General features: G+C 41.4%; 1 protein-coding gene across 6 annotated transcripts in view; it reads right to left on the bottom strand.

Moving 5' to 3' along the window:
• C1H21orf91 (chromosome 1 C21orf91 homolog) overlaps window positions 1–20,196 on the bottom strand; it is a 38,618-nt gene that overhangs the window by 4,680 nt on the left and 13,742 nt on the right. For 4 of the 6 annotated variants that reach the window (XM_039504366.1, XM_039504368.1, XM_039504369.1 and 1 more), the window contains 2 exons: window positions 19,277–19,407; window positions 3,238–3,771 (listed from right to left, as the gene is read on the bottom strand). In XM_039504366.1, coding sequence (XP_039360300.1) covers window positions 3,238–3,771; window positions 19,277–19,400 — 658 coding nt within the window. In that variant the 5' untranslated portion in view covers window positions 19,401–19,407. Of the gene's footprint in view, window positions 1–3,217; window positions 3,772–19,276; window positions 19,408–19,827; window positions 20,161–20,196 lie in introns of those variants that run through there. The other 2 variants (XM_039504367.1, XR_005589387.1) reach the window with 2 other exon arrangements.

The following is a 20,196-nucleotide window of genomic DNA, read 5'->3' as shown; positions in this document are numbered from 1 at the left end:
CTTCTTTCACCACACCTTCCCAAGAGTCAAAAACCTTCCCCACTATTTCGTTAGTCCTCACAAGGGCAGTCAGTATATCAGATCCTAGCGAGCATCCCCTTCCAGCTAACGGGCAATCCAAACTTCTGACACTTTGGAACCTGGCGGTGTTTCCAGCTCCCAAAGCTGGAACAGAATCCAGCCACTGCCCCAATCTCAGGGTCTGGAGGCACCCTCTCAGGACATAGACCAACTTGGTACCTACTTTGAGTGTTGGAACCTGCTATCCAGCTGCCTAGTCCCTCTGGGCATAGTACTGACGCTTCAGATTCTGTTTAGATATGTCCCATCCCACAACCCACGCAAAAGGTGTGAAGTTTCTGATTTACAGTTCAACTCTCTCAGGGGCAATGTGGTGATTATGAAAGCTTAACACATACTAGTAGACAGGCTTGCACTGATTCTAGCATCACTGCTCTTTCCTGAAGAGAGAAAGCAAGGAATACAGATCACTCAGAAAACACCAGAATGTCCCAAGTGCAATGTCCCTCTCTGGCTCACTCTTCCATTGGGGGAAGGGACAGGAAGGGTAATCAACTGTGTTGCATCAGGCAAGCAGGATCCATCCTCTTGTTCACCCTGTAACAGCTTCCTCTCATGTTAACCCATGATGAAGATAGGTGTACACACACACACTTTTACCATGACATTAATCTCATGCTGCAATTTCATAAAATCTGCAATTCAGAAGTGGTACAGGCAGAACCTCCAAATTATCTCACGGACCAAATACTGTGCCTTGTTCTCAATGGAAGCAGTACTCCGACTGGGAAAATCATGCCTTGTACTGCTTCCCAGTGAATCCGCCCCCAAATATGTTCTACTTAGGCTGAAGCAGCAGCATCAATAGATATCAGAGGGATCTATATCCAGCCTTCCATGCATTAGGGGCCTCAACTATCCCTTCCTTCTTTTTGTTTTCCTATGCTTGTACTGCCTTCAGGGTCAGCATAGTCACCTATGGCAGCATAGACAGGAACAATTCTCCATACATCTTAATTTTAGAATTCAAGTGACATGGGAAAAAAATATCAATCCTGATTAGATCACAGAGTCAGTGAAAAATAAGACTCATTTTTCGGAAGCAAAATTCCATTTTTCAAAGGGCATTTTCTTCAGTTCATTCCCAAGCATATTTTCAGACACTTTAGATTGTTTAAATGGATGTGGAAAGGACAATTAGCAGTAACAAGTGTTAGATGGCAGCAATGACCTACATTCACCATAAGTAAGGCTATGATTTAGTAGTGGATATTTTTAATAAAAGTCATGGACAGGTCACGAGCAACAAACAAAAATTCATGGCTGGTGACCCATCCATGACTTATTTAGTCATAAGAACGTCCATACTGGGTCAGACCAAAGGTCCATCAAGCCCAGTATCCTGTCCTTTGACAGTGGCCAATGGCAGGTGCCCCAAAGGGAATGAACAGACAGGTTATCATGAAGTACTCCATGCCATGTCACCCCATCCGAGCTTCTGACAAACAGAGGCTAGGGACACCATTCCTGCCCATCCTGGCTAATAGCCATTGATGGACCTATCCTCCATGAATCTATCTCGCTCCCTTTTGAACCCCATTATAGTACTGGCCTTCACACACCCCTATGGCAAGGAGTGGGGTCACCCACACTGGCCACTGCAGAAGTCACAGAATCCATTACTTCCATGATCTACGTGACAAACACAGCACCCGAGCTATAAGCATTAACTTAAAGCTGCACAAAGCTTTCACCTGACCATTCTGGACTCATCATTTCTCTCCCTGTCCTATAAGCAGCCATTCAAAAAGCCCTTTTCTGCTAGAAAGTGAGAATGCTCAGGTTTCTTCCACATCAGTGCAATGGAAGATTTCTATATAGTTACACAAACTTGAAGTGATACTGAGCAATATGCCAACATTAACAACCTTATTTAGGCACCTGAATTATATTATCTGCTGATATTGCATAGTATATGAGCACCATCAAGAGAGAAAACCTGAGGCATTCATATTATATTGTGTGGTCACACTGTATGTACCGCTCGACCAGAATACTACAGCCATAGAGTTCTTGCTGTTCACCTCTGATTTGACTAGATCAATCAGAAGCACAAATTAGCATTTCTCTACACTACAAGAATGACAAGAATTATACTGCAGTTGATTAAAAGGCTTTAGTCAGAGACCCCTTTTAAATAAAGTGCCTTCCTTCCCCAATAAAATACTCTTTTCCACTACTGGCCATAGTGTAGTGTTATACTACATAGCAGTGTTTCTCAAACTGGGGTCACCGCATGTGTAGGGAAAGCCCCTGGTGGGCTGGGCCGGTTTGTTTACATGCTCTGTCGGCAGGTCCGGCCGATTGCGGCCAGTGGGAGCTGCAGATCACTGCTCCAGGCCAATGGGGGCTGCTGGAAGCGGCATGGGCTGAGAGACTTACTGGCGCAGCTTCCAGCAGCCCCCATTGGCCTGCAGCGGACGACCCCAGTTTGAGAAAAACTGCTATATAGAAGGTAAATTCACACAAGCAGATTACTTCCCATGCATATGAGAGTTATAGATCTTATGCTGGGAGTTAACTTCACTCTCCTAGTCAATATGCCTTTGAATAAGACCGGTTCCAAAGTCCAAGGGTGTTTGAAAGCTTTAGTGCCTAAGGGCTTCTGTATATACCTATAATCGTTACCAGTACATAATTAAGTACTTTGGGATACTTAGAGTGTAATCTCAACTATTTTACTTTGCACATTATTTTGATTTCTATGTAAAGTTTTCACTCGTTTCCACAAATTCATTCTACCATTCAAGGCAGTTTGGTCTCTGAATTACATATTTTAGGAACAATAATGAGAAAAAGTCACTGTCAGTAATCTGCTAATAACCTCCACTGGCAGGATTGTGCGTCATTGTCATGTCTGAAACATGAAGGATAAGCAAAACTCTCCTCACATGAGTTTAGGAGACACATGATATGTGATGGTTGGGTTAAGACTAGCATGGAAATATAAAGTGAACACATCACAAAGATTCACTTGGTTGTGTGGACTCCTGAAAGCTAGTTTTTATAGACATAAAATAACTGTTTCAGTAGGTTAGACACTTATAGCTGGTATGTGGGAGAATGTAACTGTTAAGCGTCTACAGATAGTTTTACAGAATATACAGACCATAGTGAGAAGTAGAAGTGTACCCACCTAATTCCCCCTCTACTTACATTCGTCCCTGCTGTATCGGGGATGTTGTCTTTGGGCATTGGCATCTGAATCACTTTTAGCATTTTCTGTCTTCGGTGCTTGGTTGCAACTAGACCATAAAACACTCTTGCAACAGAATGTAGCTCCTGTTTCTTGCAACATATCAAGTCTGAAATCAGTAGATTCTTTTTGTTCCAAAATACTTTGTGAACACTTTGAGATACTCCCAGAACTTCCATCTATCCATTTTGCAGAGTACCTGGGTACTTGGGAGTCAAATTGTGGAAGCAGTTTTCTGTCTGTCTGATGTCTGAAGTTAAAAAGCTGGTGTTGAGAAGTTTTTGTGCTGTCTGAATCAGAATCCAAATCTTTGTTTTGTGCATACTGTATAATCCTGTTAATTTTTTTGCTCAAGATACTTTTTACTTCTGCATAGGTACTTTTGGAGAGTTTTGACCGAGGGCAGTCCTGATTTGCTATTAAATGGAATTTTTCAAAGCAGTCTCTGTGCCCCCTTAATGATCTTGTGTGTAGAAGATTGGACTTTGGTACCCCTGTAAAGACAGAAATGACATTGACTATATAAATTGTGTGTTATTCCATAATACCGTTAATACTTAGAAAGCAAATGCTTACATTTTAGAAGTTAAATTTGTGGTTCTATATATTGTTTCCAGGACTCTCATACAAAATGTGTTGGCAGTTTTCCATGTAAGTGGATCTGAAGACAACTGAGGCTTCAATGAGCACAAAAAGGCCATAAATATATGCTGCATCAACACTTAAGTATCAGAGTATTAGACTTACTGTTTTTGTTTTGGAGAGAAGGTGGGTGATGTAATATCAGTTATTGGATGAGCTTCTGTTGGTGAAAGAGACATGCTTTTGAGCTACACAAAACTCTTCTTTAAATAGTTTTTACCACAAGGCTTGAGAAAGCTTATTACCTGTTCATCTTTGGTGAGTGGAAAGGCTGAGTGCTCTACATCAACTTCTGCAGAATCCAAGCTTTTACTCAAAAAAAAGTTTCTAGCCCTTACAGTTTCAAAGATAACCTTCCAAACATGAAGCTAGTGTACAACAATGCACTGGCTTCACCCTTAGTCTCTTTATTGCCAGTTAGAGATTCCCAAGCTGCAGCAGAATTAAATTAACAAGACTCAAGTTAGTTTCATTTCTGATTTTGAACTCTGTGGACAGCAGTGAAACTTTAGAGTGTCAGTTTCATACTATGGCTTAAGAAAGCATGTAGTGCTGAAACAGTTTATGAGGAGAGAGGAACCAAAAGAACAGAAAGTGAGGGAGCAAGATGAGCAGTGGAGACCTTCTCTCCCTTTTCAGCAGCCAGAAGGGTCTGGCGGAGGAGAAACAAAATTTCTCACCTTCCAGGAGCTACATAGGTTAAAAAGACACTACTAGCCAGATACAGGAAAGACTGACCATCCAAGTAAAGTCCAAGGACAGATCCTTACCCAGCAGCTACAGGTTGGGCTTCTCACCAAGATACTGCCTCAACTCTTCACTGACATCTTTCCACCCTCCATGTTTCATATCTACCATTGGCTAGTATGTGGCAGAAAACGGGTTTTTTTTCTGAGCTCTGGTTTACACCAGAAGACTATAGAGTAACGAAAGGTAAACCATTTTTCTTTTCAGGGCTTTCTAATATAACTTAAATATAGCATATCTGCTTAACTCAAGAGGCAACAAGTCTTTGCTGCAAGCCATTAGATCTTTAAGCCATCGGGGAATAAAAAGATCTGTAAGTCAAAGTTACAGTGAATACATTGCTTAAAAGCTGCCATGGTTTTTTGAGATGTATTGAAAAAAATCAAACCTCCCTCCCCGCCTCTTTTCAGCATGAAATGCTGATGTTATTTTATGCTTATAAAAACATCGAGTCTCTCATTTCTTTAAGGAAAGTATTATACAAGTTACTGTATTTTAAGACTCTCTCTTTGGCCAACAGTGCTACACAGAAAAGAAGCTACTAATGATTTGGATAGGAAGCAGAATGCACAATGAAGTCTGTTCCTTTTGTTGGCTGGACAAAAAACGTCCAATGCAGCAGTAACTAAGGATGCCCTGAAGGTCTTGTGCAAGAAAATGGGGAGGGAAGACAGAAAATGTTTTATCATTAAGTTCAGAATAAATGCAAGTTTCAGTATATGATGTCTCTAAGTGATTAAGTTTTTGCCTAGTACCCATACATGGTGACTGTAATATGGAATGATCAGTTTAAAGAGTTATGCCAATACTTACAATATACTCATTTGTTTCCTCCATGCAAAACAAGAAAGTTATTACTCGATAGAGGATGAATTTCTTGTCCTCTTCCCCACAAAGTTAGTTTCTTAAACTATGGTTGTTCGGGGGATGGGGAGGATGGAGGAAAGGAATTTTAAACCCACACCCTGATGTCCCAAATCTATTTAGATAATACTTTAAAAACAAAATAACATCATGTGGTCCACACCAAGGCTGAAAAAAGTCTACCAGACACAGACTAACCATAGGATTTTTGAGCAAGGACATCAGTCCTGCAAAGTAGTTAGTGTGACTCCATCTCACACAAAATATTCCAGATTAGGCAGCAGAGTCCATCAATTTGCTCACAGATGGCCACAGACTAGGTTGCATAAATGGATTTGGACACTGTCCAGAAAAAGCTATTCCTTAAAACTGCTCAAATATTTAAGTGACAAACTTATGTCCATGACCTCCAGAAATCCTCACAAGAGGGCTAACATGAGAACAGTCAAACATCTGCTGCAAACAGGGACAGAATCCTTCATTCAGAAAAAGCCAGGGCATATGCTATTTTCTTTCCCAAAAGACAGAGAGAGAGATATGGGGTGTGTGGGGGGGAGTGGGGGTGTAGAGACCATGCTGTACCTCAAGGGTTATCAAACTGGGGGTCAGGACCCCTCAGGGGATCGCAAAGTTATTACATGGGGAGTCACGAGCTGTCAACCTCCTCCCCAAACCCCACTTTGCCTCCAGCATTTATAATGGTGTTAAATACAAAAAAAACAATGCGTCACAGACCATGAGATCTGGTCTTTTGTGGGCTTTTACCATACACACCTCTACCCCGTTATAACGCCACTCGAAATAACATGAACTTGGATATAATGCAGTAAAGCAGTGCTCCAGGTGGGCGGGGTGGTGCGCTCCGGTGGAACAAATCAAGTTCAATATAACGCGGTTTCACCTATAATGCAGTAAGATTTTTGGCTCCTGAGGACAGCGTTATATTGAGGTAGAGGTGTACTACACAGATTTCATGAGGGAAGCCAGCATTTCTCAAACTGAGTGTCCTGACCCAAAGACGGGTTGCTGGGGGATTGCAAGGTTATTTTAGGAGGGTTGCAGTATTGCCACCCTTACTTCTGTGTTGCCTTCAGAGCTAGGCAGCCGGAGAGCGGCAGCTGTTGGCCGGGTGCCCAGCTCTGAAGGCAGCACTCTGCCAGCAGCAGTGCAGAAGTAAGGGTGGCAATACCACACAATGCCATACTTACTTCTGCACTGCTGCTGGCAGCGGCTCTGCCTTCAGAGCTGGGCTCCTGGCCAGCAGCCGCTGCTCTGCGGCCACCCAGCTCTGAAGGCAGCACCGCCGCCAGCAGTACTGCAACCCCGCTACAATAATCTTGAAACCCTTCAACAACTCCTTTTTCCTGTCAGGACCACTACAATTACACCACCATGAAGTTTCAGATTTAAATAGCCAAAATCATGAAATTTATTATTTTTAAAATCCTATGACTTTTTGATCAAAATGGACTGTGAATTTGGTAGGGCCCTATTCATCAAGTAGTTTAGGCATGGTCACTACGCCTAACTTTCTGGGTCTGGGATTCACAAAGCCTGAGTTTGTCAACTATGCTACGTATACAATGAAGAGGGACAGATAGGTGCATTAGAATGGGATTCATACAAGTCAGCACACTAGGTGGTTCCCCACTTAAATTGCCCAATAGGAGATCCCAAGCTAAGTGTGTGCACTAAGCCCTTGGCCTGTCTCAGAGAGAGGTGCCTATGTCCAGGCTGCAGGGAAGTGCCTCTATCCACTTCAAATTCTCAGCTGCAAACCCTGCTTTAGCATTAAGTTGTTTTTGTAAGAAGCTGGGGTAAAGGAGGAGGACTTCTCTCACACACTAACCTACCCAATGTGGTAAAAGTTATTTGCCTGGAACGTGAGACACCCCTGGTTCAAAACCCGCCTCTGCCTGAGGGAGAAAAGGGATCTGAACAGGGCTCTGCCATCTCTCAGGTCAGTGCCCTTGTTACTGGGCTATGGGATAGTCTGAGATGGGTCTCCTTCAGTCTCCCCTGCTGAAGCGGTTCCACTGTAGACATACCATTAAAAAATTCACTGGAGCAGGGGAACTGGTTCCTGGGTCTCCCGCTTTCCAAGTGAGTGTTCAAGCCACTAGACTACAGAGTCTCATGCTTGCTTCACCCCAGCCAAAGTATTTACCCTCTGGAACAGCTTCAATATTAGGCCAGAGAGTGCACACAAGCATGAGAACAACCCTAGTCCCATCATTTTATATAGTCAATTCAGTCAGGCTATTGCAACAACCTTCTAGGCTGATAACTTTATTATTCCAACAAATACAATTTTATGCATTATTGATTTTCTTGTTCTGGACTTAAAATAACTATCACACTGACCAAACGTATCTATTCTGTGTCAGAGTATGATATTAGAAGTTGTGAGCTTCAGACAATTGTTATATAAGCCGAAATTAAAGAGAAGAATTCAGAATGTGTCCTGCACTATGCCAGTTGTGCAACCACATAATTTTAAACCATATGATCGTTTATTTCTGTAATAAATTACAGAAATGTTTGTTTTTTGCAAGCACAACGTTGTCTATGAAAAAGACAAAGACAGCCAAAATTTAAATTTCTTATGTCATTTAAACACATTTTTTTTTTAATTTGGAATTTGAAGTAGTCTTTATACAACAAAGCAGCAAAGGAAAAAAAGGTGCACAAATCATGTGAGGTCACCTTTAAGCTACATAAATGCTTTGCATTCCAAGATTTCACACATCCACACTCCCAATCTTACTATATGATTTTGGTGCAACAGTTTCTAACTATCTTTTAAATCAGTTAAGTGATAAGTTGTGCTTTCCTTCACAGCATCTCTGTCTAAGGTCTAGAACTGATGTTCTTTGGCATTTTCGACTGAAAACTCGGAACTTACAATTGCCGGCTAACAACAGACACTCATCCAGAATCAGGCCTACAGAAAAAAGTACTCTCCTTGCACTTGCATCCGAAGAAGTGGGTATTCACCCACGAAAGCTCATGCTGCAAAACGTCTGTTAGTCTATAAGGTGCCACAGGATTCTTTGTTGCTGCTTGCAATAGATATTGTAGTCCAAAACACTGGCCACCTGCTTTATACAGTAACTGGAATGCCACTCTTGGAAACACACACTCCACAGTTCCTCAAGATTTATTTTTTCCTTTTACTGGTATTTCATCAAAAACATTTTGCAAACTGAAGAATGTCATGGACCAAGCAGATTAGTCAGTTTTAATCAAGAAAACAGGTATTCGGTCCAGGTAGCAATTAAATTAGTTCTTCCTCCACTCTACGGAAAGGGACAAATAAGCAAGCAAAGCAAGGCTCATCAAGGTTATGGTAAATTACAGCATAAGTTTATCTTGCAATGATGCAATATTCACTAGCCAACTTTTTAACCAGAGCTTCCCTGGCTAACCTTGTCCCAGGGTTTCTTTATTTTACTGTTTAAAATACTGGTCCTTGTGCCTCAAAATTCTTACATGCTAGCCTGCTGCACTTGTGCCCCCAGCATGACTTGGCTAGTCTAGTCTTTAGTGGCCAGGTATCCATCAGTAGTTGCTTTTACGGGTATATGTATACACTTGCCTATTTGCCCTTTCTCCAGTTTTCTGAGAAGGAAGGAATGCTGTAGCAATTAACACAGAGAATACTAGTAGCCAAACCCCATGCTATCACAGGTATAATTCATTAAGTTGTACATTTAAAAACAGCCAAAAATGGCTGACAACTTAAAACCTAGGCAGTAACAGATCACAAGCCCCTGTGATGATTAAACTTGGTGATAATCTAAACAAAAACTATCAGAGGGGTAGCCGTGTTAGTCTGGATCTGTAAAAGCAGCAAAGAGTCCTGTGGCACCTTATAGACTAACAGACGTTTTGGAGCATGAGCTTTCATGGGTGAATACTTGCATCCGACAAAGTGGATATTCACCCACGAAAGCTCATGCTCCAAAACGTCTGTTAGTCTATAAGGTGCCACAGGACTCTTTGCTGCTTAAACAAAAAGAGCTCTCAGCCATGTTTGCAGGTGTTTTGATCACTTCACCTAGAGGGGGTCATCCCAAATTCAAAGGATGTAAGATTAAATCCACTCAACAGGTGCAAATGCTTAACACACAACAGGGTGCTTTTGAACACCAAGACTATTTCACATGCCTACATGACCAAGTTTCAGTGATCAGCAGCCTGCTTTGCTTAACTTCTGTTGCATTTTACTTCATTAGGTAGCTGTTAAGACACTTTGGTCTTTCCACCCTATCAATTTAAATTAATGTAACAGAATAAGCTTCAGATCCCAGCAAGCGTCTAATAGGACTTCTCAGTTCTAATTGCTTTTACAACTGTGAACATCAATTTATTTCATCAGTAGCTGGAAAGGAAGGAACTTTTTAGTCATAAAATGCATTTTTCAGATACATGAATGCTATAAAGCTCACTAATCCAGTTAATGAAGGTCTGTATTGCAATGTTTCTTAATTAAAATGTTTACCATAAGGTTAGTAAGTTTGGCACTCACCTCCACTGAAAAATTAAATTTACAGGAGTAAATTAAAAGTGATAATTCAGTTACAAATCAATTTAAAGATGTCCACACACTTAAAGTGTTAACAGAGTCTGTTTGAAAGCATCTTGTTAATTAAACTTTAATACTCCTGGGGGAATTCTGCACCACTACCTGAGTGAAGAATTCATGTCCCCCCGCAGAAAAATGACTTTCTGACAGGGAAGCTGCAAGAGCAGTCATGCACTACTCCTTAGCAGTGCAGGTATATCGTTTCAGGTTCCTCCCCTGCTTCCTGCGCCATCGTTCTTCAGCTGTGGGGAAAGGGGGTCGCTGTGTGTGGAGCTACTCCCTCATCTGCCCAACCCCTATGCACCTGAGCTTCCCATACCCAGACACCCCCCCACCAACCCTCACCCCATACACCCAAAACCCACCCTAGTCCTCCATACCCAAACCCCACCCCACCGAACTCAACCCCTGCATCTGGAGCCCCCCTGCACCTAGCCCCCCTGCCTCCAGATACCCAACCCTTACACCTAGACCACCACCCCCCATGAGTTCCCTGCACTTAAACCCCCACACTGATGATCCTCACCTCCCTGCACCTCACCCTCATCCCCACATCCAGACCCCCATGCCACTGACCCCCAACTAGCTGCACCCAGACCCCACCAAGCCCCATTCCCAACATCCAGACTCCCCACACCCAGACCCCTCTGCTGAGCCCCAAACTTCTTCACCTGCAACCCCTGCAGAGTCCCCTCCCTGCCACCCCAAATAAGCCTCTGTGCATTCAGAACCCCCTACCTAGACACCGCCCCCCCCCCACTGAGCTGCCTGCACTGATTGTCCCACACAGAACCTTCTCACTTCCACCTGTATCCCCCTTCATACTTGGATCCTGCCTGGCTGAGCCTGCCTGCCCCCCACATGGTACACCTGGCACAGAGGGGCAGATCTGGGGGGGGGGAGGCTGCCCCAGGGTGTTTCTGGGGCAGGCCCAGTCTGTGTCCCGGGGTGGGTGGTGGGCAGGCTGCAGGGTGATCTCACACCATCATGCAGCCAGCAGCTTGTGCTCCCCACTACCATGCTGGAGCCTCCGCATTTATTTATTGACAAATAAAACTCGCAGAATTTTAAAATATTGTGCACAGAATTTTTAATTTTTTGGTGCAGAATGCCCCCAAGAGTATTAAACTGATGCAGTTTAGTGTGTAGACCAGGCCTAAGCTCTAAAGAGCCGGGGGAGGAAGTATAAGACTGCTATCTGGGTATAGTGCTGGTGCCTGTGTCCTATCCCCAACTTCCATTAATTCAGGATTTGGGGGTGGGGGTACTTATCCACAAAAGTATAGGAAGGAGGCAAACTGCATTCCATGGTCTTCTGGATACACTGGGACAGTGCTGCGACACCTGTGTTACCATCCCATTAATCCAGTACCCTGGAGCACCCAATCCTTCCTACCTGGCCTATTAGGTGGCTTTAGGCACTCCTTCTTGTCCACAGTTGTCGAGATGCTTCAGTCACTTAACAGCTGGTCTGCTTCTGCCTTCCCTGGGAGATCTAGCCTTAGCTATGACATCCACGGGATACCAACTTATACTGAAGTTAAATGAATATAGCACCGTGCTGTGTAAACATAACACTGGAAATGTATGTTAAATTGGTTTAACTACATCAAAGTAACTATTCCCATGTAGCTTACACAAGAACTAATGTGTTGAGGCCAAAAGCCAGCCATTACTCAATATCTAGTTTTCCTGGGCTGGTGGTGAAGTTATAAGTAAAGTGCATAAAATTCTTTTAGATAAACCCCTACATGTAGTCTTCTGTAGGAGGAGAAAAAACTGGCAAGAGTGGACAAGGAAACTTTCACTGCACACGTCCTGTGGTTAAGTAACAAATTTCAATCTGACGCTGTCAGATTTTATATTTTATCATGTAATATGGTATAGCTTTTATTTAAGACATTTTTGATGTTCAATAATAGACTTGTCAAACGTATTCAATGATTCTGTATTAACGAGATTTTAAGTTAGTACATCTTGAACAGTTATTTTCCCTTCCACCAAAACATATCAAGTGATAGGAGCATACAATGGACTACCTTGCTTGCAAGTAGTAAAAGCTTTTTTGAATTACACCAGACCACCATACTTTGAGCTATTTTTGTATTGCTTGTCTTAAAAAAAAGAAAAGAAAAAAAAAAAAGACATCCAACTTCTGGAGGAAAAATGCTGGAAGAGACCTTTACTGCCAAATCTGATCTCTTAATAAGCACATGCACATGTCTTACGCTTCTGATATTAGAAGGTTCCCACGAGCATCCATCAGAGAGGCAAAGCAGAGCTCAGTAGTAAAGTAGTCTCCAAACTAGTTTACAGAGGATGTGTCTGGATGGATGGGAAGCAACTCAGATCATGCAGGGTTTCTGCTAAAGTTAAAAGATCCAGGCTAGCTAATGGGTAATACTGAAAACAGTTCAGTTAGTCTTCCCTCCCTACCCCACAACCAACACAGAGTTCTAAAGTGGGGGCAAAGGGTGGGGGGAGGGGAGAGAAAGTCCGTAGAACTGAGATAGCCAGGAAATCACATGACGTTACTTAAGTAATTTAACCCTTATAAATTAGAAACAGGAAATCCATTTTGAGCTTAGTACAATCCATAAATCTTCTGTTTCCTGTAGTTGTGAAAAAGCAACTAAATTGTGTGTGGTTGAGCTGTTGGTTTTTCTTCTTTTTAAAGCCATAGAAGAGTTGACATTCAACACCCAGTGAGGATCTACATGAACAGAATTGACCTTTTATAGTTTTTGCAGACATTGTTCAGCATAACTAACAAGTTACATGGTTTTAAATGTTATCAGATGTCTATTTTGAAGTAAGTGTTATGGGACACTATCAGTTACTTTAGGCACAAAATTCAGAATTGGCAAAAAACCATTATTTTTTTAAAATAAAAATGGTTTATATATAGCTAAATACACCTCTTTCCCCCAAAGAAGAGTTTTGGATACAAAGATTCCCTTACAGTGCACATTAACACATAAGAACTAGAAAGTGAATCTGACTACACAAACTGAGCAAAGTGTAAGACAGGTGAACAAATGATGTAAGATTATATTCAAATGGAAATAATGTTTGAAGTTTACCAATACTTTAGCACAAGTATAGAAAAATGTTAAACTGTGACTTAGTCCAAGTTTTTCTTTAAATATTTATGGTTTATAACCCTCCTCCCTTCAAATAAATTATATAGGTAGGTATCAAGAAACAGGGAGAATCAAAGCTGCAAATGTAATATTTTGCATATGTTATGTGTCTATTCCTGTGTCTTCTGTATTTTGGCCCAACCCTGCCAAGAGCTCAAAGCAGGTAGACCCCAAAACCTAAGTGGATCCCTACTGATTTAGACTGCAAGCTTTTCATGAGAGTGACCATGAATGAAATCCTGGTTCCACTGAAGTCAATAGCAAAACTCTCCTTGCCTTCATATGCATTTATACAGGACCTAGGTCAATGGTCTGAGCCTGATTTAGTGCTTATGGTATTAACTCAATACAAATATTGACCAACAGTTTATACAAAGCATGCATTTATATTTCACTCAAAGGCTAAAATCCCTAGTGGTTCAAAGGAATTCTTTTAAATGAGCAAAAATGCCATTTAATATGAACAAGAACAGTGACTGGGGAGGGGGGGTAGAGTAACTCGTAACTCGTCTGCTCACTCACAAAAGGTTGTGAATGACACATTTAAAATTTGAGTACAGATATCCTTGTGATTATGTACTGCCATCTGAGCTAATGTCCAAACATGCTAATAAACATTTAACTCCTAAAAACAGCCTCAGAAAAGCAGAAGTCGAAACGTACCGAAACCCTAACACCAATCCAGGAAACAACCTAATGACAGACTGGAAAGTTCCCAACCTACCAGCTAGATGAAAACAAACTACATTTTTAATTCTACTTAACTAAGGCCCAAGGATGCAGTTGTTATCCATACAAATGAACTTCTACGGTTGTTTGGAATCTCATTTCAGTTTTAGGGGCTCTGCATGGGTATAATGTTCCATCCATACTAACCAACTGGTTTATGGTTTATTAAAAAGTCAGCCTAGCTATATGTACTTTCTGCAATATTTAATCTACATACATTTGATGTTCTACAATCTTTTTCTGGTTTTCTTATTGTTTTAAATCTCATGCCAAACAAGTTTAGTTTTGCTTAAGATGTGTGAAATTGGTACAGGCAGTTTTAGGAAAAAATGCTGTCAAATACTCTCCAGGGAAGACAGAACTCTGACCTTAAAGTAGACCAAGTCAAGAGAGAAAGCTTGGGTCCTTTGTGAAATATGAGGGAAATGAAAACTCATTTCCAGAAAGTGTTGAGGGGAAGCTGACACGGGCTACTGTGGACACTGGAAATGCTTATTACCTTGGAAAGGTACTAAGCACAGTTACATGTATTGAAAGTTTGTTTTAAAATACAAGTGGCTTCTTTATTTTATTGAGAGGGAACAGTTTGTTTATACGTAAACTGCTTATCTAAATATAAATTCAGATATTAAGTTAAACCAAACATTATATACAATAGTTAGAACAAATATCTCTTTCCTAGCTATCACTTTCGTTTCTGAAGAACTGTAAAAGTGCTTGCTTACTTTTCATGCTGAATAGCTAGCACTCACAAATAGAAAAAACACCCAATAAACTAAGTCTTTGCAAGTTTATGTTTGAGTGCCTGATGCCATCCAGTTCAAATAAAAAGCAGCAACTAAATTTTAAAGTCTTGACATTTCTGACATTCTGCATCTCATAATTTATAACTATTCAGTGCAAGAAAATTAGCAATTACAAATGATTGCTGATTTCTTGTGCAAGTAGTGACTGATGACAGAATGATACAAATGTAAAACTAGTAAGAAAATTCCTGATGCATTTTGTGTTATAAAAGTTTGTGGATTACCCAATGTGTTCCCCTTCCAAGTCTTGAACAACTGAAGACCACTACTACTCGTCTACATTCCAAATGTCAAACTCTTCTGAAAGTCAACGGTCTAAGAAGTGGTAATGAAAGTAACTTAATATCACTTCAAGGTAGAAAAGATCTAGTGATCATGGCACTGCGCTGGGACTCAGGATACCAGGATTCATTTTCTGGCTCAGCCACAGACTTTCAGTGAGGCTTCAGAAAAATCACTTGTTTTATTTTGTGCCTCAGTTGAGTTTCCCCTCTGTAAATATGTATAGTACTTCCCAAATTCACAGAGGTATACTGAGGGCAAAAGGCAGTAATTATGAAGTCCTCAGATTCTATGGCGATAAGGGCATCAACACTTAAATAAATATTTCTAGATTGATAAGTATATGAAACTAAACACATCACACTTACCTTAAACAAAAAATAGTTTTAAATAGCTATTTCTTTAGGCTTGTTGTAAAACAAATCTTAAAAATAAAGGCTATATAACAAAGACTTTTGTGCAGCAGTCTTAGTACCTCTAATACTATTCAAAATTACCAGAAATAAATGCATTTTGTTGCAATCATATTAAATCTGAGGTTTTTTTAATAAAGCTATATTTATCCACTACTGTGTCAGATTCAAGCTCACCTGCTCAAAACAAAGTATGGAGAGACAAACACATACAGTAATCTCACAATAAAAGCAGAAATATTTTTATATCAAGGCTCCTACCAGCAAGAAGCAAGTGTCTGAATATCAAAGTCATTTATGTTCACAAGTCATGCACAGCAGTTACACTGCAACAAGAGCATTGAACTGCAAATAAAAGTATTTGGTGGATTATGGCACCAGGTTTTCTTTAATCCTAAAGTGTAGGTGGTGGCATTAAAATATAACCAGAAAGAGAAATCTGTAAGTCTATCAGTTATTTTAAAAACTATGAAAAAAAAATCCAAGTTTTTAAGTACACTGACAATATCCTTTAATTCAAAGCAACTGTCCAGTTTCATCACCAAAAGATGAAGCTACAGTAAGAAGCCCTTTCTACATAAAAAGGGAAGGCAGATGGTGCAGTACTACCGAAGTATTAAACACAAGTGCTTGCTAGATTAAGATGTGTACTACCTTTTTTATTGAATGAGTGACAACATTAAAGACTGTTTTATTTTAATTTTTACCAAAACGAGTTGAGAGTAAGCACATGAAAGCGACACAAACTGACCAATATATTTTCTGGCTTCTAGAAGACAGGAGTACAACTACCATTCTTTAGTATTATGTCCGCATTAAAACTGCAGTTAGAACTGGAAACAGAGCATATTTTTATATACAGCGCTACCTTGATATAACACGAATTTGGATATAACGCAGTAAAGCAGTGCTCCGGGGGGGCGGGGCTGCGCATTTCAGTGGATCAAAGCAAGTTCAATACAACATGGTTTCACCTATAACGTGGTAAGATTTTTTGGCTTCCAAGGACAGCATTAAATCGAGGTAGAAGTGTATAATTATAGACAGCAAGGAGTCACACCAGTTTCACTCTTCTGGCATTCAATAAAGCTTGAGGAACAGCAAAGGTATTGGAGACCTTGATCTCAAATTCAACAGTGCTCCTTGACCCTCCCAAAAAACCCTCTAAGGCCTTTACAAGCTCGGTCAAAAACTCAATGGCATTTCTTTGTAATGTGGTAACTTTTGAATGCAGCATCTGACTAATTCCAATATTTCAGGGAATGTTCTATGCAGACTGGAACCAGACTGATTTAGGATAAACTGCAAGACCAATGGGAAACACATGAAGCTGCTGCCAGCTCGTAAGCAAATCTCCAATCACCTCTACAATTGTCTATAGCAGGGATCGGCAACCGTCGGCCTGTGGCTCGCCAGGGTAAACCCCCTGGTGGGCTGGGCCGGTTTGTTTACCTGCGCACGCAGCAGGTAAGCAAACCGGCCCGGCCCACCAGGGGACTTACCCTGGCATGCCGTGTGCCAAAGGTTGCCAATCCCTAGTCTATAGATTAAAAAACCCTGGTTGATAGCATCCATCAACGTCTTCCAACATAACAATACCCTCTCTCATCTCTGCTCAGCGTCCCAATAGTTTAACATTGATACCATGAATGACTTATCACCCAGACAGAAATGAGGAGGAGGAGGGAGGGGAATGGGTGCGTATGGAGGCGTGCGCACACAGTCCTTCATTTGAGTGGAGAACAGGGACCCAGGTATGGGGCAGCAGAAAGTGCCCCTCGCATGGGGGAAGTGGGAAAATGAACGTTTATTATATACAGCCCTTGCTATCTAGGGAGGAGGAAATGGGAAGCAAAACACCAGCCATCGTGGTGCAAATGGGGAATACAGAGAACCTCTGGTGGGGGGAGGAGATTGGAGAGATGCAGGGAATCCCTGAAAGAGAGACCAGGAATATGGCACACTGGGATTTTTGGCCTACACAAGCGATGAAGTTTGTGACCCTCCACCCCTCCTTCATGTTAAATGCAATCAATTAGTTCTTTCCTATATCAGGACAAAAGATGAAGGACGAGATGCTACTACTTAGAACAGCAAGAAAGGCACACTAACTTCATACATTGCATACCAATGAACTTGTTCCCTTTCAGTCACCCATGGCTAATGCAGGCCAGATCTATACTAGACTTCTGCCAGCATAGCTATATTGGTCATCAGCATGGCATGCTGTAATCCCTGACCAACATCGCTGTGCCAGCAAAAGCCCACACTGCAGAAGCAGCTTTACTGGAAAATCTGCACTTTTACAGGCACAGCGTGATTCACTCTTTGGGGGTTGTTTTATTATACCGGTACTAAGCGCACCTTTGCCAGTACAGATGCATCCAGACCAGGAGCTCTTTGCCAGCATCGTATAATGGTATTCTTATACTAGAAAAGCATTCCAATGCAGGCATGGCCTGGGATCACCCCTGCTAAACAAGTACTTCTGGGATGGGTAGATCTATCCATTATATAATCAGACTGGATTACTTTTGTTGTCCAAGTCTGTCAGCAATGTGATACTACAAAGCATTTATGGTGTATCAAAATGGAAGAGTTCTAATTTGCAGCACTCCCTTTTGTGGTGCAATTTAATTCGTACACAGAAGAGTACAATAAAGTAAAACTTGACACTTTAAAACAAGGCTGTTCAGTCCCACAAAAACATCCGCATACGTGGACCCTTGAAGCTGCGGGCATTGTCCCTGCCCTCAATATGGTTGTTTAGATTATTCCTATGAAAACTGATGTTTTAACCTGATAATTATGTAATTATGTTAGTTCATTTGTAAACTCTTAGGGGCACAGGGTGCCTTCTGAAGTACGTTTCTGTACAGTGCCAAACACGTAAGATTGAAGAAATACTATTGCAATGGTTTGGACACCTGTCAGCAATGAGCTCGGAAAGGATAACATACATGGTGATACATACCAGAGAACAAGGAACTAGAAATAGATGAAGACCAAAGATGTGTTGGATAGACACAGTGAATGACAGAGAACAAAAAGGTTTAAAGATGAACAAAGCCACAAAAAGACAGGAAGTGGTGGAAAGACTTAATTCAGCCCAATCACTGCTGCTGAGCTCATGGGCAGGAATCAAAGAAAATCATAGAAGAAAAGACCGCGTAGGCGGCCGCCTATCTCTGACTGAGAACTTCAGGCGCTACCACTCTACAAATACACTTTCCCATAATAAATAGAAAAACATCCATTACACAATTTCTCTTGGTATTTTGAAAAGCATTTCCTGTTATTAGATACTATTTATCACTGCAAGTATACAGCATTATTCGGAAAAGATGATTGTCTACTTTTTTGTAAATTTTTATTTATCCAAAAGCCCAGCCAAGCTGATTTTTTATAGTACATCAAGAAATCTAACTGAAACATGAAAGACAAAGGGTAATAATGGAAGTTATCTACTCAGGAAGAAGTTATTTAGAATGGAAAAAAGTATGTTAAATATTCAGGGTTTGAAAGCCTTGAGGAAGTATATCCTTAAAATTATCAGTTACTTAGAAATAGTGTTAAAATTATGCATTACATCTACAAATTTGCTGATAACTATTTATGCACTAAGGGATACAGACAAGAGTTTGTTTCTCTCTGGCTTCAAGCCACCAAGTCACTTTCCTTTTTTAAAATTTGTGTTAGAACCTTCTTTTTCTCTTTAACTCTTTCTCTTTCTGGGACATTTAGAATGAAGTACACTATTGAGCTAAGTTGTACTGATTTCTTACCTTCAATATTTAACTCAAAACAGACGTGGCAAAACGAGAGTGTTTCTTTTTCTGTTCCCAGTTTACACACGCTGCAAACATTATCATCATTCAAGTCAATGTTAACAAACTGCTCTTCATTCATAGTGCCCCTAGAAAAAAGGAAAAGGTGATAACGTTATTTTAGAACATTATACTAACCCTTTTGTCAAAATGAGGAAGCAAGAAATATATTCTGCATTTCTTGACAAGATAACAAAACCCACTATTCAGTCAATATGCATCCACATTTACTACAGAAACCGTGTGGTTCCTGAAAGTGGTTTGAGTTCTGGACACAGATGCACTGAAGAAAATAAAGGCTACAAACTCATTTATGCAGTATTATTGTTTTATGCATCAGAGTGTAACTTCCGAAAGCAATACAAGCAATCAGATGTCTATCCCTTTTCATATCTTATGTGTTCACATAATTTAAACAACATGAAAACACTGCAAGGACTAAAGTGGTTTCTATATGCGCTCTGTTAACTCCACTGCATAAATATTTTAATGGAACTAGAGACGTTTACCTAAACCACGTCCTCCTTCGTAACTCTCCAGTCAGACATTAGACGACAACAACGCATTTCCTACCCCACGCGATGGTGTGTCCCCCCCGCCCGCCCGCCCGCGGGGTCTGGTGGCACCACGAGTTCAGGCAGGTTCCTCTGGCAGCCCCGGCAGATGCTGCAGCCAGGAGCCTGCCGGGACAGAGCCTGTCACGAGCCCCGGCTCTGAAACCAGCGCCTGGAAACTGTACGGAGATTTCCAGCAGCCGGACCCCCCCCCCCAGGCGGCGAAGCGGCCGGCCCGGGGCGCAGCAGGTTCCCAGAGCCGAGCCCCAGGGGCCCGGGCTGGACTGGCGGGGGCGGCAGAGGAACGGGGCCAGGCCCGCCGAG

Source organism: Mauremys reevesii, linkage group 1, assembly GCF_016161935.1.
Source record: "Mauremys reevesii isolate NIE-2019 linkage group 1, ASM1616193v1, whole genome shotgun sequence".
In the NCBI taxonomy this organism is placed as follows: domain Eukaryota; kingdom Metazoa; phylum Chordata; order Testudines; family Geoemydidae; genus Mauremys; species Mauremys reevesii.
Note: the sequence above shows the minus strand (reverse complement) of the source record. Positions and strands in the feature narration are given on the sequence as shown.